This window comes from Nyctereutes procyonoides, unplaced genomic scaffold, assembly GCF_905146905.1.
Source record: "Nyctereutes procyonoides isolate TBG_1078 unplaced genomic scaffold, NYPRO_anot_genome, whole genome shotgun sequence".
NCBI classification, from domain to species: Eukaryota; Metazoa; Chordata; class Mammalia; order Carnivora; family Canidae; genus Nyctereutes; species Nyctereutes procyonoides.
The window spans coordinates 37299736-37323245 of record NW_026575020.1 but is presented as its reverse complement, the minus strand read 5'-3'; the positions used below and the strand labels follow the sequence as shown (position 1 = coordinate 37323245).

The following is a 23510-nucleotide window of genomic DNA, read 5'->3' as shown; positions in this document are numbered from 1 at the left end:
GGGGAAGGGCCCCACCATTGCTAGGGTGTTGGGATGAGTGGTGAAGAGAGGTCCTGTCCTTTCCAGGACCTACTGGGAAAGCACCTACGGGTTCATGGGTTATCTTTCTGGGAAGCCTGCTCTGCCCACTAGGGGGCAGGGGCACCAACTCAGGCCAGAGGGAGGATTGGGGGCCCCTGGCATGCACTGTGCAGGGGAAGGACAACAGGCCACCAGAGGGCCAGGGTGATGAGAGGGCAAAGTGCCTGAACTGGAAGGCAGCACTCTTGGTGCGAGGACCCTGCTTTCCCCAACCCAGGATTAGATCAGGCTGAGCCTCTGGACCATTAAGACAGGAGTGCTCCTTAGAGTCCCATGCATGGCAGGGGCCCTGGGATCCCCCAGGCTTCCCCAAGCAGCATCGGGGTGACAGGCCTGGACCATCTCCAACAGCTCTGTTTGCTAGGCAGGCTCAGAGACACTGGGGCTTTGCACAATCCAGAAGTCTGCCCTCTGCTGGCAGGATCTGCTCCCTGTTCAATGCCCACAGTGCAGACCCCAGGACCTAGGGGCCAGTGACTGGAAACAGGCACACACAAGGCTAAACAGTATGGCTAAATCCATTTATTCCGAAATAAAAAGCAAACAGAAGTTGTGAGTCACCTGGGCGGAACCCCGTCCCCGCCTCCTTCCTCTGTCCTATGCTATCAATAAATAAGTTTCCTCATCCCCAAATATTTAATAGAACTTCCTCCCCATTTGCCAGTTCCAACCTCTGCTATGATACAGGGGGCTGCCCTATCCCCAGAATATACAAAATGTTACACAGGTACATTATATACACTGGGGAGGGAGCCCCCTCCCCCCACCAGCTTATGCCTTTGCCTGGCCTGGGTTAGCCCCAACTGTCCTAAGGCCTGGGAGAGTGCTGCCCAGTCATTGAGCTGGACAGGGGGAGCACTTGTTCCCCAAAGTGCCTCTGAATAGAGGATGCCTGAGCCCCTCTGAAGGACTGCTTGGTGGGGGTGAGGAGGCCACCAGGGAGCCCCTGCCCCCCAAGAAAGGGAGCCCTCTAAATTATGTTTTTATTGAGCCTCTGGCTCTTTGTTTTTCTGGAACGATGAGTAGTCCAGAAAAAGACACAGCCCTTGCCAAGGTGGCAAGAGGTCTGCACCTGTTTGTTTCCCCCCATTAGGAGGCTTTTCACACCCCTCTCAGGGGTCTTATCTTGCTAGTTCAGGGATAAAAGAGTAATTGGGAAGGAATGATAGGGTGGCAGGGACAGGGTGGGAGCAGAGCCCCCGGCCCCACTTCTCCAGGTTTTGCTTGCTGGTGTCAGGCTCTTAGATCACCAGGATCTTCACCTCGTCATTGTCATCAGCCCGGTAGAAGAAGGGGACGCAGGGATTCTTGCTTAAACCTGGGTATGGCTGGGGATTCTGCATCTCCTGCAGAAGCTGCATGATCTGCTGTGCAGTGGGGTTCTCAGGGGCACTGTGGCCTGGTAGGGCCTCTCCCTGAGGAGGTGCCACATTATCATTGTCAGCCAGGCTCACCTCTCGAAGATCTTTGTGGGTCAGGGAGAGAGAGAGAAACAGGGTTCTGAGTGCTGTGCGAGCTCTCCCCGCCCCACCCACCCTGAGGGCTCTACTCACCACCCTGGCCATTGGCAGCACCAAGCTCTTGGGCTGGGGGTGCTGTAGCAGGCTCTGCTGCGGGGTCCTGGGCAGTTGCCAGGAGCTTGCCCTGCCGTTCATTGCGCTCGCTCACTAGGCATAGCACCAGTTTCTGTAGCTCCAGCAGCTTCATCTGGAAGGAGAGGTGCTGAGCACCCCCGAGTTCCACCCCTGCCCTGTACCACTCCCAGCGACGCTCAGGGCCCCTACCTTCATGTTTTCTTTGTCTTGAGCCAGACGGCTAATGTACTCCTCCTTCTCCCGGTGCCGTTCCTTCAGCACTGCCCTCTGATTCTGGTACAGGGCGATGTATTCTCCTGTGGGTACACGGGCTGCCGCTCAGGCTCTTGGACCCATCACAGGGCTCCCCCCACCCCCGGGTGCTGGCCCTCCCACTCACCAATAGTGTCTGTCTCTCCAGAAAGCTGGATGCAGCAATGCTCCAGCTCCTCCACCCGCTCCTTCAGCTCCACTTTCTCCTGCATGAGCTCCAGGAAGCGGCCCTGTGGCCAGAGCAGCAGGGTCAGCCCGCCCTGGTGGCCCCACCCTTCCAGGGCTGGCCAGCGATTGGCTCACCTGCAGCTTGTCCATGGCCACCTGGAGGGCCTGGTGGGTCTCCCCAGGCACACTGTCACCACTGGGGGCTGCGGCCTCCTCCTGCACCTGCTGGCCTGGGGCCACCAGGTGAGCCAGACGCTGGCAGCGCAGCTTCTGCTTCTTCAGCTGCCCGCGCAGCCGTGCCTGCTCCTCCTCAGCACTGGCTAAGGCCGAGTTAAAAAATGCCACCTGCAGGTGAGACATGTGTGTGCTCTTGTGGTGGATACTCAGGGTGACCAGGTGGCAGGGAGGCAGAGAGAAGCTCCTCCTCTCCCGGCCTTGGTGGGCACACCTGCGCTTCAAGGATGGTGCTGAGGCTGACCGCTGGGTCCCATGGGTTTGAGGGTTGAGAGAGGTTGAGGGAGGGAACCAAGAAGAAAGGAGGGTGCCCCTGGGAGGGGGTTACCACAGAGGGAAGCGGGAAGGTGGGACAAGGAAGGGGCAGCGGGGGTCTGCTCACCACGGCCTCTCGGCTCTCCAGGTTCTCTGGCATGCTCAGCTTTGGCTGGGCAGCCTCCTCTTCCTTCTCCTCACTGTCCAATCCATCTCCTGTCAGGGCAGATGGAGGGTCCTCAGACAACCCAACAGGGGAGGTAAAGCGGGCCAGGGAACAAAGCTTGGGGCCAGTGCATCCCCAGAGAAGAATTCACTGTCCTACAGGTCCCGTCACACTTGATTCTGTGCTGCTCAAAGTCACCCCTCCTCCTCGGGCTCTGTCCTCTTCCCCCTGGACACTCTCCTACTCACCTTCCCCAGGCATAGCCATGAGGCTCAGCTGGGCCTGGAGCTGCTGGTTCTGCTGGGTGGCAGATTCCAGGCGTCCCTAAGGGGCCAGGAAAGAGTGAGAAGGGACGCGGGTAGCAGGCCCTCCCCTCGGGGCCCAGTACTCGAACTCCCTTCACCTGGGTCTCCTGTAACTCTTGGAGGGCTTTCTCGGCCGCCACCTTGCCCTGAACTTCCTCATGCTGCAGCCGGTCCATGAGCTGAGTCTGCAGCAGCACCTGCTTGTGCAGCAGCTCCTTGTCGGAAGCCACCTGCTGGTAGGCGGCCATATACTGCTGCAGGTGGCTCATGTACTGGTCCCGCTGCTGCTGGAGATTCTGAGCCTCCTGGCTCTTCAGCTCCACCTGTGGGAAGACCCAAGGACTAAGGCTGGCACCCATGCTGAGAGGAAAGGGGTAGGCTCTGCGGCCGGCCCGCCCAGGCCCCTGGCTTCTTCGCTCTAGGACTTCAGTGACTGCCCCCATATCCAGGGACCTACACTTCCCTTACCCTGCCTCATGCCTCATGACCCCCTTCTATTTTCACTTTAGTCAAAAAGCAAAGTGCACCCATGGACATCTGAGTGCGCCCTGAATGCCTCACACTACAGGCATGCTTCTCATTTAATTCTCGACACCTGGGCAGCCCAGGTGGCTCAGTGGTTTAGCGGCCCCTTCAGCCCGGGGCCTGATCCTGGAGACTCAGGATCGAGTCCCACATCGAACTTCCTGCATGGAGCCTGCTTCTCCCTCTGCCTGTGTCTCTGCCTCTCTCTCTCTGTGTGTCTCTCATGAATAAGTAAAATCTTAAAAAAATTATAATCCTCGACACCTCTGTGAGCAAAATGCTAATCTCTCTGAGGACACCTGAGGCTGAGAGATGAGAAGTGACTAGTGACTGGTGGAGCTGGGGGGTAGCATCCGGGGCTGAATCTGAGAAGCCACCCGAGGTGCACCATCTCTTGACCTCTTGTTAGGGGCCTGAGCTCTCTAGCCAGGACGAGGACCTTCAGCCCAGGGATACCCACTCTGTAGAGTCAGACAGCTGGGAGTGACAAGGGGCCTGCACCACAGGCAGGCTTGGAAGGACTCTGGAGTCAGGTGTCCCCCACAGGCTGGAGCTGCACCATCCTGGGCAACCTCCCACCCTCCGAGCAGGTAGGTTTGTCCTCCAGGCTTCCTCAGCTGGTGTAGGGGGTAAGTTACCATTTCCTTTAGCTCTCCCAGCTTCTCTTGCAGCTGGCCCAGCTTCTTAGCCAGCTCCTTCTTGACATGCTGCTCCGACTGCAGTGCGGTAGTAATCTCCATGTTCTCGTTGGACTGGAGAGAGAAGAGGAGTCAGTGGCCACCCCACAACATGGAGTCTACCTCCCACAGTGCAGGGAAGAGTGGAGGCAGGTGTCCTCACCACCTCTGCCCCACTCATCTCAGCAGGGCTCTCCGGCTCACAGGGTGCCTTCAAGGGCACCATTTTCACATGGGGTGCATACACCCTTCCCCCATTTTACACGTGGGGAGACAAAGGCCCAGAGGGGTTAACTGTCTTGCCCAGCACCAAAAGACTTGGCCAGGAGAAGGGCTACACACCAGCTTGACGAAGCCGTTCTGCAGCTCAACCAGCTGCTCCTTGAGCTCGCGGTTCTGGGAGAGCGCACGGCTGATGGTGGTGCGATCACTCTGCATGCTCTCCAGAATCTGCTTGCGTTCCTCTGCATGCTCCCCCCAGCACTCGGCTGCCCGCTCCAGCTCCAGCAGCCGCTGCTCCTGCTCCCGGTTCAGGCGACTCAAACCTTCGTTGTCTTTCACCTGGGCCTGCACCTGCTCGGCCAGGCTCTCCAGCTCCTTCTGTAGTTGTTCAGTCTCGGCGTGCAGCCGCTGCTGCTCCTCCTCCAAGGGCCTGGCTGGGGGCTCCTGGGCTGGGGGCACCACTGTGGGGAGCAGGGGGAGGGGGACACACGCTAAGGGCCTCTCACCTCTGTGCCTTCAAAAAAGCTCTCTTCTTGATCCACAGCTCCTAACTGGGCCTCCTCGCCCCAAACCTTGGCTTCCTGGCTCACAATCCCTCAACCTCAGGGGATATGCACTCTTTCAAGACACTTTCAAAAAGAGTTTTTAATATTTTTATGCCCAGGACAATTCGGAGTGGTTGCCAGCGGGCACACTGCCCAACCTGGCCAACTCCTAGTACGGACCTCTTTCCATGGGCCACAGTCCCTTCCATCCACCCACATCCTTAGGGCATTTGAAGGCATCCTCACCAGCCCTCTGGCACCAATCCTGCTCCCAGATCCTCCTGCCTCAGCTTACCTATCTGGTTCTTCAGTTCAGCCAAGTTGGCCTCCAACTCCTGCACCTGACTCATGCTGTGCTCCTTCTCTTCCCTCAATCTGTGCATCTGCCCAAAGCACAGGGGGGATGGGTACATGGGTGGGGGGAAGTAAGACCACTGCCCTCTCTATTCCCACCTATAAAAATTGCACAGCCACCTCTGGCTGCACACCAAGTGATAGGATTCCCCTTTTACTGATGCCCAGAAAGATCAAGCAGCCTAAGGTGGGGGCGCTGAAGGTCACATCTCACCTGTTCAGACATCTGCTGCATCTTCTGCTGCCAAATGGCATTCTCCTCCTTCAGAGTCTCTGCATACTGGTCTCTCTCCAGCTGCAGTTGCTTTAGTAAATCTCTCAGCTACAAAAAGGGGCACAGATGTTAGCAGGGGCTGCTGCTGGGCCTAACCAGCTTCTAAGCACCTAGGGCCATCCTTCCACACCCCAACGTGCAAGGGTGTTGCTCTGCAAGGCCTCACCTCCCCAACGTGGGCCTCCAGCTGTGTCCGCTCTTCCAGGGCCTGGTGTAACTCCTGGCTGCTGTCAGGGCTTTTGGATTGACTAGAAAACTGGAGAATGGAAAAGGAGAAGGTTAGATGTGGGGAGCCCAGGTTGTTGCAGTAATGCACCCCACCCCAAAGGATCTGAGCTGGGATAACGTACAATTTGGCATTGATACAGATCTCTATCTTTACGTTACGTTAGTATTGGGTCCACAGGCTTTCTGTTAACTAAATACTCATTGTAAGTGCTCTTCTAGCTCCCAGTCCCGCCAACCTGGTGTGTATTCTTCCAGGTTCTTTACTGGCTATAGTGAGGGTGGCTACAAACTGGCCCCGGTCCCAGAAATGGGGTGGTCAGGTCCCAGAGTGCGGGTGTCCATTAACTTCAGAGCAACCTCAAGCCCTCACTTCCTCTCTCTACCAGGCCATTTGTTAGACGACCCAGCCTAGGAACGGGCGGAGGCCATGTTCAGTCAACACCTGCTGAATGGATGGGGAGATGATGAGGGAGATGGGTAGAGAGCCCTATCTGCTGCCCAGGACAGACCAAATTTGGAGACTCATGTTTCACTCTGGGGGGACTGACCATAAGAGGAGCCTTAACCAATTGGTCCCATGCAGGAAAAAAGCCGTCAGGAGGGTGACAGACCATGTGAGAAACAGTTGGGGCTGTGGAGCTTGGGAAAACCTGAGGGAGGGCCAAGGAATCTACAAACACACCCCCTCCGAGTATCTAAAGGTCTGTCTCAGGAAAGAGATGAAATTTTTCCTGTGTTGATTGGGAGGGAAGAACCCCACTGAAGGAAGTGACCTGAAGGCAGATTATCGCTGTGTGAATAAACACTGAGGAGGGGAGCTCTTTGGCCCAGGCACCCTGATGACCTGGTGGCCCCACCTCCAAGAGGAAGCAGATGGGGACTCATGGGCTAGCCTTGTGACTGTCAACTATAGAACAATGGTTTGCAACCAGGATGCTTTAAAAAACAAAAATTTTAAAAGCCCCATCCCTGAGATTCTGAGTCCACAGATCTGCACAGGGCCCCGATTTGTAGATTTTGATCAACATCTGCAGCAGGATTCTATAGCAGGGCCAAAACAAGGACCCAAATCTTCCAGCTTCTGGCTAGAGGCTGGCCATGACAATCCCGGGAGACCATGGCCCCAGACAGATGGGACCCAGACTCCCTGGGGCTTTGGCCTCACCTGCTGCAGCAGGAGCTCCGACATCTCCAGCTTCTTTTGCAGCTCCTCCATCCCGAGCTGCATGGCTGCCTTCTCTCTCACCATCACCTGAAGCTTCTCCTCCAGTTCTGAGTTCTGCTGCTTCAGGTCCTCATTGTTTTTGCTATGGCCAGAGGGAGCAAAGGTAGGTATGAGTACAGAACAGAAAGGAGTACTCTGGTGATCAACCCACCACACTTGCCACGGGGCCACAGAACAGTCGGAAGGGGCCCCCGGGGAACATGAAGCCCAACAAGCAGGCCAGAGAGAAGACCCGTGTGGCCCAAGGCCACAGCCTGTGCTGGTGGCACAGCTGGGCCTGGAGTCCGGCTCTGTGCATGTTCTAAGCCGTATGCGGTGCCCCCATTCCCCTGTAGCCCTCCCACTTGCCAGCCCTGCCGTCCTACTTGTTCTTATATAACTCCAGCTTGAGGGTGTCTCGCTCTTTGGTTAAGTCCTTGTTGTGCTGCAGACACAGAAAGGCAGGGTCAGGCATGGGCTGGGCAGCAGAAGATGCAGCCACACTTCTTCACCCACCCTAGCCACACTTGACACTTTGTTCAAAGCCATGTCCAAGCCCAAGTTGTCATGTGCCGTGGACTAGAACTCGGTAAGGGTGGGAGAGATTCAGAGCTGGCCAGCAGAGACCCAGACAGTGGCACTGCTATCAACTACTAGTAGCGTCAGAACACTCCTGACCCTTCACAGAGCATGTCAGCAGCTGCCATGCTAACAATCACATTCAAGCCTTGCGACCACCACATTGGGTAGGCACGATTGTGTCTGTTTTTACAGGTGAACAACACAGAATATCACAGATTCAGTCGTTTGCCTAAAATCCCCATCAGAAAGCTAGAATTAAACATCCAGTCCGTCTGATTCTTTGCCTACATTTTCTCCCTGGGTTGGGGAAGCAGGGATAAGGAGTGGAATTAAATTTGCATTGTGATCCTCTGTCCTTTTGAATGATCTGTTCATACAGCCCACCACTCAGACTGTACAGAGGTGATCTGTTCCTCTCCCTGGGTTTTTATAATTCCTTTCACACACCTTATATTACACACATACTTCCCTTCCTATACAAATGGTAACATACGAAAAAGACTGTTCTGTACTCAGCCAAGGCCCACAGCCATTGAGGGGGGCAGGGCTGTCTCTCAGGGTCTGGACTCTACATTCAGTGCTCAGTCCAGAAAGCAGCCCCCACCACTGCTAAGTCCCCCAAGACAGTCAGCTCAGCCCTGGTTGCTTCTAACCACCTCAAAACCTTAAAGCAGCAAGAAACAGCCCGTGCTGCCTTGTGGGCAGGAAACACTCCACTGTGTGGAAGGGACCTTTCCCCTTCCCCTGTCAGGGAAGCTGCACCTCCAGCCAGGTGGGTCAGATGCTGGGCTCACCCTGTCCACCTGCTTCTGCTGTGTGGAGACAGCAGACAATGTGCGCTCCAGCTCACTGACACGCTGGCGGGAAGACTGCAGGCGACTAGCAAGATCTTCAGACTCTCCTGGAATGACAGAGTTCAAAGAGGAGCCCAGGAAGGAATCCCACCAAAGGCCTGCCAATGTGCCAGGCTATGGGGTGGGAGGATGTCTAGACTCCCACCTGCTTTCTGCCTGGCTGCCTGCTGTGTGTGGACCAGGGCTGTCTGTAATTCGGTCTTCTCAGACACCAGAATCCCTATGGTCTGAATGTGAACCTTTGGGAAAGAAGGTAAAGGGGCGCTGAAGAGAGGGGAAGGAAGCATTTCCTGGGGGAGGAGGGAGATCCCAGCTCCACACACCTGCAGCTGCTCCCTTAGAGACCCCTGCTCCTTTGCAAGCTTCTGTTCAAACTCCTTCTTCTCCTGCAGGAAGGAGGACACAACATCCCTGACTGGGAGGGGGCAGAGATGAAACAGCAAAGGACGTGATCCCAAAATATGCCATCAGTGGAGCAGGATAGGCCCAACAATGTGGCCAGACTGGGGGGGGGGGTGGTGGCAGGTAGTGGGAGGAGGGCAGGGGTAGGGAAGGGGTGGGGGACACAAGGGGGCCTTTTATTCCTCCAGGCTGGGAGCAGACCAAGACGAGAATGGGCCTCTACATCTGAATCCTCCCCAAACCCCTCTGCCACATAATCAGCAGACAAAAGATATCGTGTTACTTTTTCCAGTTGATCCAGAGTTTCCTGGTTCTGTTGTTTCTGTGGGGAGAGCCAAAGAGAGGTAACTCGGTCTATTCCCTTTCACTGCCCTCTGCACACCAAGACTGAGGGATGGGCAGGGGCCAGGAATGGGTTTCAAAGGGGAAACTTCATGTGGACATGAACTGATGGAGTCTCCTCAAGCTCCCAAGAAAAGACTTTGGGTCTTGGGTAGTTTTGCTCACAGCTGCACAGATGAGAGTCCTTGTGAAAGGACAGGGATAAACCTCCAGAAACAGGAGTTGAGAAGCAAGAGACTACCCTTCTGGTAGCTTGTGATTCGGAAGGATGCTTTCATTCAACAAGTATTTACTGAACACCCTGGGCCTAAGTACCCACAGGCCAGGTTCTGTTCTTAATAGCAGGGATATAGGAATGAGAAGGACCAGATTCTCTGAGCTAAAAGGGGACCTTGGACACCTCTAATTCTACCTCCTCAGGAGACTGAAGCCCAGAGAGGAAAGGTGACTCATCCAAGTTCAAAGATGGAGCAAATTAGGGGTTGGGTAAGGGCAGGAGCACACCAGCCAAGCCAGTGCTTCCTCCAGAGGCTACAGCCCTGGGGCAAGTTTGGAGAGGACTCAAGCAGGGGTGTCTGGAGAACAGAAGGAGGCAAAGAGGGCAGCCACAGAGAGCCATGCCGCATGCTCTGGGGTCCCTCCACCTGAGACTCAAACCCCCCGACACCCCATTCTCCCTTAGCACCAGGGTCCCCCAGCCCCTTTCTTCAGAGCCCCAGGGAAAAACTGGAGCCCCAGATTGGCAGTGTGGAATCAGGGGACCCCACTGGACTCTTACCAATTCCTCTATCTTGCTACTGAGTTGTTTGTTTGTTAGATTGCTGGAGTCCAGGGCTAGTGATAGCTCTTGGTACCGGCTCTGAGGCGCATGCAGAGGAGGAGGAGGAGGAGGAGTTGGACGAGGGTTGGGGAGAGGTAGAGAGAGCAGTCATTAGGGTTGGGGGCTGTCTGGGCTGGCAGCGGGGCACCCAGCCCCCGCTGTGGGAGGAGGTGGGGGCTGGCCTGCAGGGTCTCAGGACCATGGTCTAGTGCCACTTACCTCTAGATCCTTTATGTTAGCAGAAGATGCCAGGCCCTCCCCATTGATGTAGGATGAAGACTAGGAAACACGAAAGGGCTCACATGGAGGCGCGCTCTGCCCGCCCCAGTACCTAAGCCCTCTGACTCCTCATCCTGCCCATCAGCTGCAAACTTTTCTGCCTAACTAACCCCTCCTTTGTGCCACTCCTCCTGGTTCTTAGCGCCCCCTCATCCATCCCCTCCTGGGCAGCTCTCATTATGCAGTTTCTGCAGAGAGGTCAAATGATGTAAGCAGCCTCAAGGTCGGACCCCTTTACCTGGGGGAGCTTCAAAGGGAAGACTTCAAAGGGGAGAGGAGTCAGGCAAACATTACCCAGTGAGCTGGCTGCTCCTGAGCTCTTCCCTCCCTCTTGGGAAATCTCTGCCTCAATTTCTTTCTGTCATATTCTCCCTCCCCATTTCCCCCCCACGTTGGGTTTCAAGTTCTGGGGTACCTCGGACACAAGACCATTGAGCTGCTGAGAAAGCTGTCGCAGGCTCTCGGTAGAGGACAGACATCTGGGGATGAACATGAAAGTCAGGGGTTCAGGAGGCCCAGTGGGAAAGAGGGGGTCTCAGGCAGAGGCCTGCCCCAACGCCTGGGCCCAGGGACCACTGCCCTCATAGGAGATACTCACTTGCTTTCATCTATGAGGATAGGACCATTTTCTGCATCATGGTTCTGTTCAGGAAGAAACACATGAGGTGGTCACTCAATTGCTGGTAAGACCACCCAGGGGCAGGGGGAGGCAAGCTCATTCTGATAACCTGCCAACTTCCCAAACTTCAGGGAAAGACCTGGTCTTGGCTTCCCCCACCTCAGTCCTCCAGAAGGGCACTCTGCTCTAGGAACCAAGCTACCTGAAGAATGGGGAAGAGGACCCAAAGCAGGTACAGTCCTCTGAGGAAGAGGAGGGGGTGAACATACAGTGGGGGCGGCAAAGGGGGAGGAGGCACAAACCTGATTTGATGTCATGCTGGTGACACGAGGGAGACTAGCACAGGGGGAAGGGACACCGCCAGGTGACACGGTGTCATCAACAGTTGGTGCAGCAGGAGCGGCGCGGTCTTTGGGCGCCTGTCACAGAACAGAGCAGGCAGGGGGTTAGGGGCCATGCAGGTAAGAAGGTGCCTTGCTGCCATGGACGCAGGGATGCAGAGCAGGCAGGACAGGCATTGCTGTGGTCAGAGTGACAGTCACACATGCTGGGAGCCACTCTGGAGTGCGGCTATGACTCACCCAAGCCGAGGGCCGCCTGCAGCCTTCTGGATGGCCAAAGCTCAAAGCAAGGTCTGCAAGACCTCCCTCATGAACACATGAGGGCCTTGTTCTCCGTAGAGCTCAGCAAGAGACAGTACCATGCTCTGACCTGTGGCAGCCACAGCAGGTGGAAGACAGGGTGCCCAGTCAGGGAGAAGGCAGGCCCTGTTCTTCTGGAATGCCAGGGTGACACCCCCCTGGGCCCCTGCCAGGCAGAGGGTGGTGGTACTGAAGGAGATGTGGTCAGTTCCACTCTTTGCCTCCTTCCTCTCTGCTCTCTTTTCCCTTCCCCCCTCCTCCTTCCTACTCCTGGCTGTATTTGTTCAATTCAGGCCTTTCCTGGGAAGGAAGTTACCCAACTAGAAGCCTCACCCTACTCCTGCAGGTGAAAAGAAAAACATGGCTACTACACCCACCCCAACCTCCTAGCTCCAAAACACCTACCAACCAGGAACCAAACTGAGAAACCAGAGGTAAGATGCCTGCCCTCTGACTCTTGGTATCCTGGAGAACGATCCTGGAACGGGACACAAGGAGCCACAGAGAAACTGCTCCCTCTTCCCCACCTGAACCCACTTGCTTGACGAGGGCCCTACCCAGCCTCCATCCAGGCTCAGGTCTGACACACTCAGTCCAAGCACCTGGCTCTACAGATCTAATGTCTGATGATGAGTAAAGATAAGTGGAGAGATGGGGAAGATGGCTGATAAGCTCAAGTTTGAAGAGGGGAGCACTAGGGAGCACGAGGCCAGGAGCGGGAGGAAGAGGCCACACGTGTGTCTGTCTGTCTGTCTCTCTCTCAGCCCAGGGCTGGCTGCTTTCTGGATGCATCTGCTGCCCTCCTCAGAGTAAGTGCGGCAGAGCCCAGGGAGCTGAGGATGAATCTGAGCAATTTGCATGTTTACTGTCCATGCTGTGACCTTTGACCCTGGAACCTGGCGTTGTCTTGACAACCTGTTCAACAGAATCCTAGATAAGAGCAGAGGCTCAGCAGCTGGCTGAGGCATGAGACTTTGGGGGAGGTAGGGCACTTCCAGCCCTGGGCCCTGCAAGCTCTGGGTGCCTCCTGGCATCTTGGGATCCCCCTGGATCCCTAGCACTAGATACAATGACGTTCAGAAAAGAAAAAAGTGATTACCTGAGGATTTAAATATATATATCTATATAACGAATTTTGTGATCAACCAAGTTATTTCACAATTTTAGGTCTTACAGCAAAAGTATGGGGGTATTTAAAAAAATCACTCGCCAATCCTCCAAATGTACTGTTAATATTTTATTATTTTTTTCATGATTCCCCACTTCTGGAAATGCTATCAGCTCTGTGTCCAGGATCCTGCAACCACAAGCCAGCATTGCCGGGACAGAAAACTTAAGTGGGAAACAATCACTGATAGAAGATTGGATCTAAAAACCACAAGAGTTGGGATCCCTGGGTGGCTCAGCAGTTTAGTGCCACCTTCCACCCAGGGCATGAACCTGGAGTCCCGGATCGAGTCCCACATCGGGCTCCCTGCATGGAGCCTGCTTCTCCCTCTGCCTATGTCTCTGCCTCTCTCTCTCTCTCTATCATGAATAAATAAATTAAAAAAAAACCCCACAAGAGTAATCTGGGTTTTCCTTTCCAGGACAATAGAGGGATGCGGGCAGCGGGCACAGAATCCTAGAACTCAGTGCAAATACGAGCTTCAGGACTGCCCTAGGCCTAGGCTCCCCTCCTCCCTGTGCCTCTCAGCAGCTCCTCTGAGCCCACACGATGAGTCACAGCACCTAGACAGACCCGACTACCCAGGCGTGAGCAGTCCCTGGGAGTGAAAGCCTCTAACACCAGCACCCAGGGCTCTGTCCCCTGCTCTCTCTCCATGCCCATCTCTTACTGGACGTGGCTGCGTTTCAGCCCTACGCCCCTGGCCTGGCCAGTGTCCCAGGAGGAAGTACCAATGTCATGTCCAGAGAACCCACCCAGGCTCCCTGCCTTTCTGGGAGATACTCTGTGAGCTCATAATGCAGACTGTTACCTGCATTCCACCCTCCGGCTGCCTGGGATTCCCCTTCCCCCACTCTCCATATGGATGAATGCTACCCGCCTCTAATCTTCCCATCAGTCTTAAGTTCTTTTAGAACCAACCTTACCCTCAGTTAAGCACCTGGAATGTTGCCACATCTTACCTTGCTTCTTGCAGCAGGGTCTCTGCCTCCCTAAGTATGCATTCAACCTGGTTTACCTCTTTTTCTTGAGCACCTAGCCAACTGCCTCTCCTAGCAAGGACCCATTGAATACACAGCCCAGTGTTGAACTGATTTTTGAGAATAGGGGCAGGGCGGGATGTCCTGGTCACTCATGTTTGGTTAACTTCACATGCTTTCCAGTTAATTCCTCTGAAAAAATAACCTCAGTCCTTGTAACTATAACACACACTCCCTTTGTCTTAACCCTACACTACCTACTCTCCAACCAAAATGAACTAATCCAATTCAAAAAAAGGACAAACTGCTATGCAGTCTATTCATCTTTTGGGGGACAGGTGCCCAAAGGGCAAGTATGAAGGTTTGCTTTTATTTAATCCAAATCTGACGCGCCACTGGGTATTCATACCCAAGTCTAGAAAAAGCCAAATCCCACACACCTGCTCTGGAAGCTTTCCCAAGTTACCTTTAAACTTCAAGATGTGTCTCACATCTTCTTCAAAATGATAAAAGATGTGGGGGAAGGAAAAAAACCCAATCAACCAAGCAGGTGAAAAAAAAAGCAGACATGAACAGGCTGAGGGTTAATGACAGCAACATAAAATAAGCCAGAGGCAAAGTATTCCCCCAAACCAGAGAAGCCTTGGGGCATGCACAGCTGGGAGAGAGCAAGCCAGAGAGGGGGTTCGGCACTGCCTCACCTTCCACTTGTCCAATGGGGGGAGCGCTACCCCATTGGAGCGGTTAAGGTCGGACACCAGCACCTTCAGAATATCCTGAATCTACAGGAGGCGAGAAGGGAGAAACAAGGGCAAGGGGAGAGAGAGAGAAGAGTGGCTTAGAGAGAGGTGAGAGAGTCAGGGAAGGAAGAAGTGGGTTCAGGAAGATGAAATGCTGGAGAAGAGAGAGGGCAACAAATCCATGGCCTGTGCTGCCTTCCCAAACAGCCACCTGCTGCCGTGCCGGAGGCAGAAATCAATGTACCCAGATGGAAAAGTCCCCTGAACGAGACCGAGAACGCGGTCACCAGCCCAATGCAGGTGTTATTTTAATACATTCATCAGACCCTCTCCTCAGACCCGGGATGCTGGGGACAAATCTGACAGGCTTGCATCTCCATTTTAAAAACCAGACTACCATGGAGGGTTCGCTTGAACAAAGGGAGCTCCAGCTAGAAGTCTGAAAGACACTGATCTGCTCCAACAATATCATCTTACAGAAGAGGAAACTGGGCCCAGGGGAGGAAGTGATTTTTCTGAGGTCGCCCAGCAAACTGGTGGCAAAGATGGACTCAAAATTCACTGTCACCTAACCCAAATGCTTGGTCTCCTTGCTACACCCTGGGCCTCTTTTGGTGCTTCCTATAGGGACAGTGTGATGGCATATGGCTATTCTCACTGCCTGGCTTCCTCCTGAAGCCAGGATGAGGAAAGTCACCAGGTCAATAGGTCAAATAGGACTACCCTTGACTGAATGCTTATCCCACACCAGGCCCTAAGGGATTAATATAAAAACAACATCAATGGGGCATCTGGACAGCTCAGTTGGTTAAGTGTCCGACTCCTGAGTTCTTCCGGCTCAGGTCATGATCTCAGAGTCATGGGATCCAGCCAGACATCAGGCTCCGTGCTCAGCAGGGAGTCTGCTTGAGGATTCTCTCTCCCTCTTCCTTTGGCCCTCCCCCTGCTATCTCTCAAATAAATAAACCCTTAAAAGAAACAAAAAAAAATCAACCATCTCATTCCAGTGTCACCAGTGTTAAATAAGACATTATTACCCCAACTTTATTGATGGAGCATATTCCCAGCAGAGGGAGAGGTAGGATTCAAATCCGTACCTGACATCTCCTACACAGTCTCAACCCACCACCCTCTACTGCCCCTGGCCAGCCAGTACTCACATCCTCAGGAGAGTGACAATCATTGGAAGTGGTGGTCTCAGGGCTACTGCCATTTTTAATCTTCCTTTTCTTCTTTGCTCCTACACCAGGGCTGTTCTTCTCCTGATACTCCCTCAACTACAGAAAGGAAAATCAGTGGGGCTCATGAGGACTATAAACCCCTGTATTCATGTCCAACTTTGTAGTTTACAATATACTCCCATACTTGCCATCTGACTTAATGCCACGAACAGCCCTACAAGGTGTTGTAATTCTCAGTGACTGCAGAAATAGACTGATAACATGGCTAAGAAAAGAAAAGGCAATAATGGAATTTAAACTTAGTCTTCTGACCCCGAGTTCTGGGGTTATGCCATGAAATCAGCAGGTGCCAAGAGGCAAAACCAGAGGTGGAGGTGGAAAAAGTGGGAAAAATAACATCTGAGTAATCTGACTTTAGAGTCCTTTCCTCCAAATCTGTTAAAGCTGCACATTGGTATTTATCAAACTTTTATATCAACGTATCCTGATGGCAGAAGGCAGTAAAGGCACACACCTAGTGAATGTGGAAATCTAACAGAAAGAGGACAATCCAAGCACCATTTCAGAGAGAAGTCTATCATAATCTTACAAATCTACACAAATGTCATCCCTAGTACATTACTATAAAAGGATTTTTCTTTCTCAAATGAATCAAGCACAATTGATGCTTCAGTTCCATATTATCCTGTGGCCCTCAGAACACTCCATGCTGAGATGATGATTTGGGGAAGATTCCCACCTATGAAGTTCAGGTTCCAGAGATCAGTTCCACAGAGGATAAGCAGATCTCACTCCAAAGAGCACTAATTGATGGGGGAGGGGAGGAGGCGGGGTGGGGGGGGATTCTGGTCCAGAATCATAAGGAATTAAAATGTGAAGTAGAGAATTCAGATTTAATATGTGAAAGTCTTTCTGGACAGTAGAAACCTAAATGGAAACCATACCAAAGAAAACACACTCTCCCCATTGTCACCAAGGTGTTAACAATGTTCCATGATCACTGGTGTAGTCAATGTTTAAGGATGGGGTACAGTCTAGAGTAAGGGCTCCTGAAACCTCTCCCACCTAGGACCCATAGTCCCCAATCCCCTTCAAGCTGGAAATTTGCGCCGCGACCGGAGAAACCGGAAAGGGCATGAAAACATTGGAAGACTGGGTAGTAAGACCAAACACCGGGGCTCCGGGCGCTAATGACAGTTCCGAGGGGGATTGTGACTTAACTACATTCCCCTCCTCCCTACCAACGCCCGAGTCGCCGCTCCGCGGTGGGGGAGGGGAAAGCAGGGCTGGGACCGAGGTCCCTGGACACCGGGACCGGCCTGGAGAGCCCAGGTCCTCCGCTTCTGGGTGGCAGAAGGCTAGGGCCAAACCTGGAGCAGGGAGCCCGGGGAGTCACCAGCCCAAAGTCACCCGGGGGCGGCGGGCGAGGGCGGGGGCTGGGCTGCCGGGGGGCGGGACTGGCTGAGACGACTTGGGGTGGGGGGCGCCAAGGGGCGTCTCGGGGCTAGCCCCGTGTGCCTCAGGGGCAGCAAAGATTCTGGCCACGGCCCGGCCGTCCGAGGGGCCTTTGGCTGGGTCAGGGAGCCGCGACCCGGCACGTTTTACCTTTTTCTTGGCCGCAGCCAATTTGCTCTGTCGGGTTTCTTCCGACATCCCGGGACGGGGAGGGGTAAGGGGGGGGGGGCCACATCACCGCGATCCCGGCAACCACTGCGGAATCACTTCCGGTAGTCACCGCGCCGGCGTGCGACTGAGCCAGAAAAGGAGGGACCCTGGAGTTTCTAGGTAGCAGCTGGTGGGCGTGGCCTCAATGCTCCAATTCTATTGGCTGGTGAGAAAGATGAACGGGGGAATGGGCGTGGTCAGGTGGCGTGGTTAGGCGAGCAGGTGGAGTAACAATGAAAGCTGCGCGCGCAGCCTCTGTCCCCGCCCACCTCGGGGAGGGGGGCGGGGCCTGGTTTTGCCGGGTGCGCGCGCATCTAGCCACCCAACAGTCGGCGTCTCCGTCAGAAGATTCCGAGGACCTGGTGGGCCTGAGGGGCCGCTCTCCCGCCCCGCCCTGGACTCTTCCGCACTGCATACTCCCCCGAGGCGGGGGCCCCGGACCCCAGGGCTCCGGAGGTGGGCGAGGAGCGGATAGCAGGGCGAAAGCGCATCCCTTCCCAGTCCCTTTCCTGACTCCCCATCGCCGTGCCTCAGACTGGTCCCAGAGATCACTTCCAGAGACCCCCATCTAGCCCCCCACACTCCCTGTCTCAGAGGCGCCCCATCATTGAGGATCCCTGCCCTCATCTCGGACCATATCTGCCCCTTCCCAACTCCTTACCTCCCACACCCCCACGTAACCCTTTCCTCTCAGAGCGGACTGACTCTAGGTTCAATCAGCCTTTTATCTTCGGATTCCTCTCCAGGACTCAACCAGGACTTTCCCAAAGTTGCCGCGGGGCCTTCCAGTCCCCTGTGAGTATGCCTGTGACCCCCACCCCTTTCTCTCCCTCCGCAGTGTTAAGTCAGTGCTGCTCCCAGCCCTCCTCTCCATCCCCAGCCCCCTTCAAGTCTTCCCCCAGCACATCTTGTTCTGCTGAGGAACTCCGGGTCATTTCTCAGTCCTTCTGCCTTCTTTTCCTCCTGCCCACCAAGATTCAAAGAAGAAGCAGTGTCCTGGCCTTTGCCTGTGGTACCCCAGGCCCCCAGTGGGCTCTGTCTCTCCTCCTTGCTCGAGAGCACCATAATCTCCTCCCTCACCCATTCCACCCCACACAAAAAACCACTCTCCTTCCCCCAGAGGCGGGAGCGCTCTCCTGCCTTTGCCATTTGAATACACTGTGCGCTTCTGGCATACTTTCCTTGCAGCTTTTTAGCAAGGTGATGCCCGCTCATCCTTTCAGGTTGAGATCCCCCAGAGGAGCCTCACTCACCCCCACTTCTGACTCGGTCCAGTTGCTCAATTAGACACTCCCTTAGCACACTGTACTTCACCTAAAAAGCATTTTTCAGACTTGTTGTTAGTTGATTAATTATTTGTCACTCATTCATTCACTGGACACCTTTTTATTGAGTGCCTACCATGTGCCAGGCACTGTTGGGGCACAGTGAACAAAACACAGTCCCTGCCCTCATGGAGTTCATACTCCAGTGGCATGAGGCCAACAACATATTATCAATGAAATGTATATGTCAGGTGGTGATAGAGGTTTTAAAATATCAGGACAAAAGAATAGTAAGCCAGTGAGGAGTGACCATTTTAGACGGAGTGGTCAGCGAGGGCCTTCCTGATGAAGTGTGAGTAGAATTTTAAATGAAGATATCTGGAGGAAAACCATAATTACTGGGTGTTTTATATGCGTTCCCAGAAGGCAGGGGCCAGGCTTGATGTCTTGTCCATCGTTGAATTCCTGGAGCTTTTGCCAGTGTCTAGCAGATAGGGCTTATTCACTGTCAACTCACTGATTAACAACCCGTGCCCTAAGAATAGGAACCATGTCTTCCTTGGCCTCTTCTTCAGATCCAACACATATTTCCTAAAGATTAGCCAGTGTACCAAGCCCTGGCCCTTGTGGCTTCTAGAGGCAAAGAGGGCAGATGAACTGCAGCCCCAGAGAATGGTTTTGTTATCCAATATAATCATAAGCCCAGCGACATCATAGACTTGAGAAGAGAATCCGAGAAGTAGACATGACCCTAGTAGATTATCTAGGGTCAGATTAGGGCCCAGAGTGAGCCCTTTAGTTAGGATTGGGTTTGGACAGGAGTAAAAGAAAGCCCCCAATAATGGTGACCTAAATAGTCCTCAGGGACCCAGGCCTCTATCTAGGTTCACCACACTTTCAGCTTCGATTCTACCTTATCACCCAAGATACTGTTCAGCTCTATCATTACATCCACATTCTAGCCAGCAGGAAGGAGGAAGGAAGGCCAGAGAAAAGCATACCCTCTCCCTGGAAGAATGACTCCCAGATATTGCACACATGATTTCAGATTAACTTCCCCTTGCCAGAACTTAGAGGGCTACATCTAATTCCAAGGGAAGCTGGGAAATGTAATCTCATTAGTGGGTGGGGGCTGTCTGTCACCAAGCAGACGCAGGTTGAGTGGCTGTTGAGGGCAAACTTGTAGGTTCTGAATTGTGGATAATGGGTCCGTCTGGCTGATGACTTTGTGTGCCACCCAGCGGCCATCTCCCAAGTCTGGCCAGGCTGATGGGGCCAGCAAGGATTCTCTGCGCCTTGACATTCAGAAACTGAAGGAGAAGAGGGATCTGCTGGACAAGGAGATCACCCAGTTAATATCTGAGTAAGTCTCACTGGGCTCCTCAACATACTCGAGATAGCTTTTGACCAGAGCCCAGTAACTGAAACCTAGCCATGCTAGCTTAGTGTGAAACCAGGATGGTGCCCTGCTGTTAGATCCAGCCCCTCTCAGCAATCCATCTTGGATAGGGTGTGGTCAGGCCTGGGAGGAGTGGGAACTAGGAAGTGGAAAGCTGTCAGAACAGAGATTATCACTCTCACAGTCCCTCTCTGCCTCTGCTCCCCACTCACGCTCACGTGGGACTCCATTCTCTACAGGTGGGCTTTTCTGTGCCTGGGGGAAGCTGGCTCTTCCCCAACTTCTGGATTTTCTCATGCCCCTTGCTACAGTCACATGGCACAGACTGAGCAAGCTTTGTGCATTTCACACATGAAGGGATCTGACTAGCCACTCATGTGCCCATCAGTGAATCCCTCAGCTGCGCCCTTGGTTGCATAGTGCCAGTGTGGCTGGGAGCTGCCCCCCAAGGGCATAGGGACATTTGCCAGGAGTGAGGGGCTAGGCACATTCCCTGCCCTACTGTAGGCTTCCTGAGGGCAGAGTCTGTCTTGGCCCCTAGTAGGCCCTTAGTGAACATTTGTTAAATAGATGCCTTGTTAAAAAAAAAAAAAAAATAGATGCCTTGTTAGTCTCTGAACCTTGGATCCTCCTCAGCTTTCTTAAAGATCCCCTCTCTCTCTTTCTCTCCATCTCTTACCCCAGAGGCTACAGTGTGGATGAACTGGAGGACCACATCTCCCAGCTCCATGAATATAACGACATCAAGGATATAGGCCAGATGCTGCTAGGCAAACTAGGTGAGCAGCAGGACCCCAGAGGACCAGCGAGGGCTCAGAGGGAAGGAGGCTCCATTTCCCCAGGTGTTTGGATTTTGCTCCTGGGCCCTCTAACTTGCCAGCCTTCCCATCCTTCTCAGCTGGCCCACTGCTCAAATGCCCCGAAGCAGCTGTACAGCTCTTACAGGAGTCCCTAGGGTTTTTTCCCCTAAGCGTAGAGCCTGCTTCAGAGCCCCAGGCAGTTTTGAGCATGAGCTCCTCTACCTGCTAGATTGAGGGCTACGGTTTCTGGTCTTCTAGGTCCCTACTCAGACTGATGGAGATACCACCCTTACCTCAAATGGCTGACTTGCCACAGAGGCAGAAAGTCACAGGAGGGTGACTCTGTGACTTAAAGGAGTATTTTTTTCCTCCTTGAACACAGTCTGACTATTCAGAGGGCTTGGCCAAGACACAAGACACACACACACAAAGGTGTCTGTGCTGGTTAGGACAGGCCACTTGGGAAGTAAGGAAATGCATGGGTAGCCTCGGTCCATTACCTGGCTGAGGTCAGTGGGCACTCCAGCGTTCAGCAACTGGTGACTCTTTGGGACAGGGTGCAGGGCCAGGATGTCCACCAGGTCACTGCAGGAGTTTAGCATGTCTTGTGGAATTGCCTGTCAGCATCCAGGAGTCTGTGGCAGGAAGGGCTTCTCTGTTCCAGTGGGGAAATGGATCCCAGGGAAGGAAAGGAGACAACAGAAGGAAGGAGATACAGACAGAGAAAGGAGGATGATCAGGCCCCAAGGAGAAAGGAAGACCAGGGGACTGTAGCCTAGTGATTAAAGGCATAAGCTCTTGTGAGATATAACCCAGCTTGAGACCTGTCTTTCTGGTCACAGGACCTGGAGAGAGAGGATAGGGCAGCCTATCTTCTCTCATTTGTTCAGGCGATATTTGCTGAGCACCTGCCCTGTGCTACTGCACGGCATGGGGCACTCCAATGAACCAGACCCTTAAAGGACCCTGTTCTCATGTGACTTACGTTTTGGTATTGCGGGGGGAGGGAGGTGGTCAATGAGTAAAGGAACATAAGCAGAGGAATTATAAAATGTGCTAAGTGCTATGATAGAAACAAAGATGGAGAATAATATTGAGGTGTAAACAGGGTGGCAGTTAGGAATGAGCTAAGGTCGTCAGGGAAGGCCTCTCAGGAAACCCTTCTCTTGGGAGGCCATCCCTTCCCTTGGGAGGAAGAAAGAGTCTTTGAGGGAGGAGGAGGAATGGCATCACCAAATGGCCAGGGCATGGCCCATGGGCCAGGCTAAAGACTGAGGGTTTTCAGCAGTCCTCAGGTACAGTGTAAATATAAATTTACATTTTCAGCAGGTGGCTCTAGCTGCTCTGTGTGGAGTCCAGGGGAGCTTTGTTTGACTCCTCTGTGAAGTGGGGTAAGGGTTCAGTGAGTCTAGTTTGGGGTGGCCTAGCAGGGCCCATGGTTGTGAAGTCTGGAGAGAATAGCAGGAGGGTATCTCGACCAACTATGGGAGCAGAAAGAAGGTTCAGGAGTGGGTCCTGGGTAGGTGTCAGGCCTTTGGCCCTTCTCCCCCTTTCCTCCTCAGGATGTGCATCCCTTCTTCCTTCTTTTCTTTCAGCCATGATCCGAGGTGTCACCACCAAAGAGTTGTATCCAGAATTTGGCCTGGAAATGAACGACTGAACCAAGGCTCACAGTCCTTTGTCCACAGCCCGATGGGACAGGTGGATTTGAACATGAGAGGCAGTGAGAGCCCAGCCAGCACACCCACAGGCTTCCCAGTGAGAAAGTTTCAGAAGCCGTTTTCTAGAGAGCTCAATCTGAATCAGGAGGGAGCCTGGAGAAGAGGCACATGGTGTGGAAGTACTATTACCTGCTCCACATTTCCTGAAATGTTCTGGTGATATCTACATGTGTGTATGTCTGCCGTTTGTAAATAAACATACAAGCAATCTTGATGTGAATCTGTACATGGAGTCCCTCTCCTCCGATCTCCGATAGCCCCCTGATTTTCCCCGGGAGAAAGAGAGCCCCCCTTGGATCATAACAAGCCAACATGTACAAGCACTGTGCTGAGAACCTTATATCTGTTCTCTCTAATGCCCGAGTCCATCCTGTGAGGAATGAGTATTGCTGTCCCCATCCCCAGATGGGGAGGTGGAGGCTCAGAGAAGCAAAGTGACTTACCCACGGTCACACAGCCAGTAAATGGCAGAGCAGGGATTCAAGCATAAGTCTAATTCTGAAGCTTATGGTTTGCATTGCTGCCTTTCTGGATTGAGGGACAAGCGGGTAGGAGCCTAGTGTGAAACAGTGGCACAGAAGGAATTCTTCCCTTGTGCGTCCATCTGCACAATGAGGGCCCCAGTCCTTGGCTGCAATCTTCCGCCAAGCAGGGGACTCGCTTGTGTGTTGCTTCTGAACCACCAGCACTGGCAGAAGTGAAACTGGTGCTGCAAGTGCTCGGTGCAACCCAGAGGGCAGGATTTCACACTGAGCCAGCCAAGTGTTCTGACTGGGGGTCCCTGGGTGGCGCAGCGGTTTGGCGCCTGCCTTTGGCCCAGGGCACGATCCTGGAGACCCGGGATCGAATTCCACGTCGGGCTCCCGGTGCATGGAGCCTGCTTCTCCCTCTGCCTGTGTTTCTGCCTCTCTCTCTCTCTGTGACTATCATAAATTAAAAAAAAAAAAAAACAAAAAACGTTCTCACT

At 53.6% G+C, this 23510-nt stretch overlaps 3 protein-coding genes across 19 annotated transcripts in view; 2 read left to right on the top strand and 1 right to left on the bottom strand.

The window, feature by feature from the left end:
- The window catches only part of DNM1 (dynamin 1), a 61093-nt gene extending 46626 nt beyond the window's left edge, over nucleotides 1-14467 (top strand). For 4 of the 14 annotated variants that reach the window (XM_055326903.1, XM_055326902.1, XM_055326904.1 and 1 more), the window contains 3 exons: nucleotides 11115-11215; nucleotides 11918-12058; nucleotides 12906-14466. In XM_055326903.1, the coding sequence (XP_055182878.1) occupies nucleotides 11115-11215; nucleotides 11918-12048 (232 nt within the window). In that variant the 3' untranslated portion in view covers nucleotides 12049-12058; nucleotides 12906-14466. Of the gene's footprint in view, nucleotides 1-4127; nucleotides 4145-9111; nucleotides 10037-11114; nucleotides 11216-11917; nucleotides 12434-12905 lie in introns of those variants that run through there. The other 10 variants (XR_008664655.1, XR_008664622.1, XR_008664620.1 and 7 more) reach the window with 10 other exon arrangements.
- On the bottom strand, nucleotides 582-17399 carry GOLGA2 (golgin A2). Of its 4 annotated transcripts, XM_055326848.1 has the most exons (27): nucleotides 17299-17399; nucleotides 15673-15789; nucleotides 14474-14554; nucleotides 11286-11402; nucleotides 10963-11006; nucleotides 10780-10843; nucleotides 10305-10364; nucleotides 10044-10124; nucleotides 9207-9245; nucleotides 8845-8907; nucleotides 8667-8760; nucleotides 8462-8568; nucleotides 7472-7530; nucleotides 7047-7188; nucleotides 5820-5909; nucleotides 5594-5701; nucleotides 5321-5408; nucleotides 4601-4941; nucleotides 4220-4333; nucleotides 3155-3379; nucleotides 3000-3075; nucleotides 2713-2801; nucleotides 2232-2441; nucleotides 2056-2158; nucleotides 1866-1972; nucleotides 1635-1788; nucleotides 582-1546 (listed from the first exon to the last, which is right to left on the bottom strand). In XM_055326848.1, the coding sequence occupies exons 1-27, from the start codon at nucleotides 17344-17346 to the stop codon at nucleotides 1323-1325; spliced, it is 3045 nt and encodes a 1014-aa protein (XP_055182823.1). In that variant the 5' UTR covers nucleotides 17347-17399; the 3' UTR covers nucleotides 582-1322. The 4 variants fall into 4 exon arrangements, with proteins under 4 accessions (XP_055182823.1, XP_055182839.1, XP_055182831.1 ...); XM_055326864.1 differs by lacking the exon at nucleotides 10044-10124; XM_055326856.1 differs by lacking the exon at nucleotides 14474-14554 and having other exon boundaries at nucleotides 17299-17398.
- Nucleotides 17400-17545: 146 nt separating this feature from the next.
- Nucleotides 17546-22757, top strand: SWI5 (SWI5 homologous recombination repair protein). The gene is made up of 6 exons (XM_055309312.1): nucleotides 17546-17567; nucleotides 17637-17814; nucleotides 18105-18153; nucleotides 19865-19986; nucleotides 20707-20801; nucleotides 22418-22757. The coding sequence occupies exons 1-6, from the start codon at nucleotides 17546-17548 to the stop codon at nucleotides 22480-22482; spliced, it is 531 nt and encodes a 176-aa protein (XP_055165287.1). The 3' UTR covers nucleotides 22483-22757.
- Nucleotides 22758-23510: the final 753 nt, after the last annotated feature.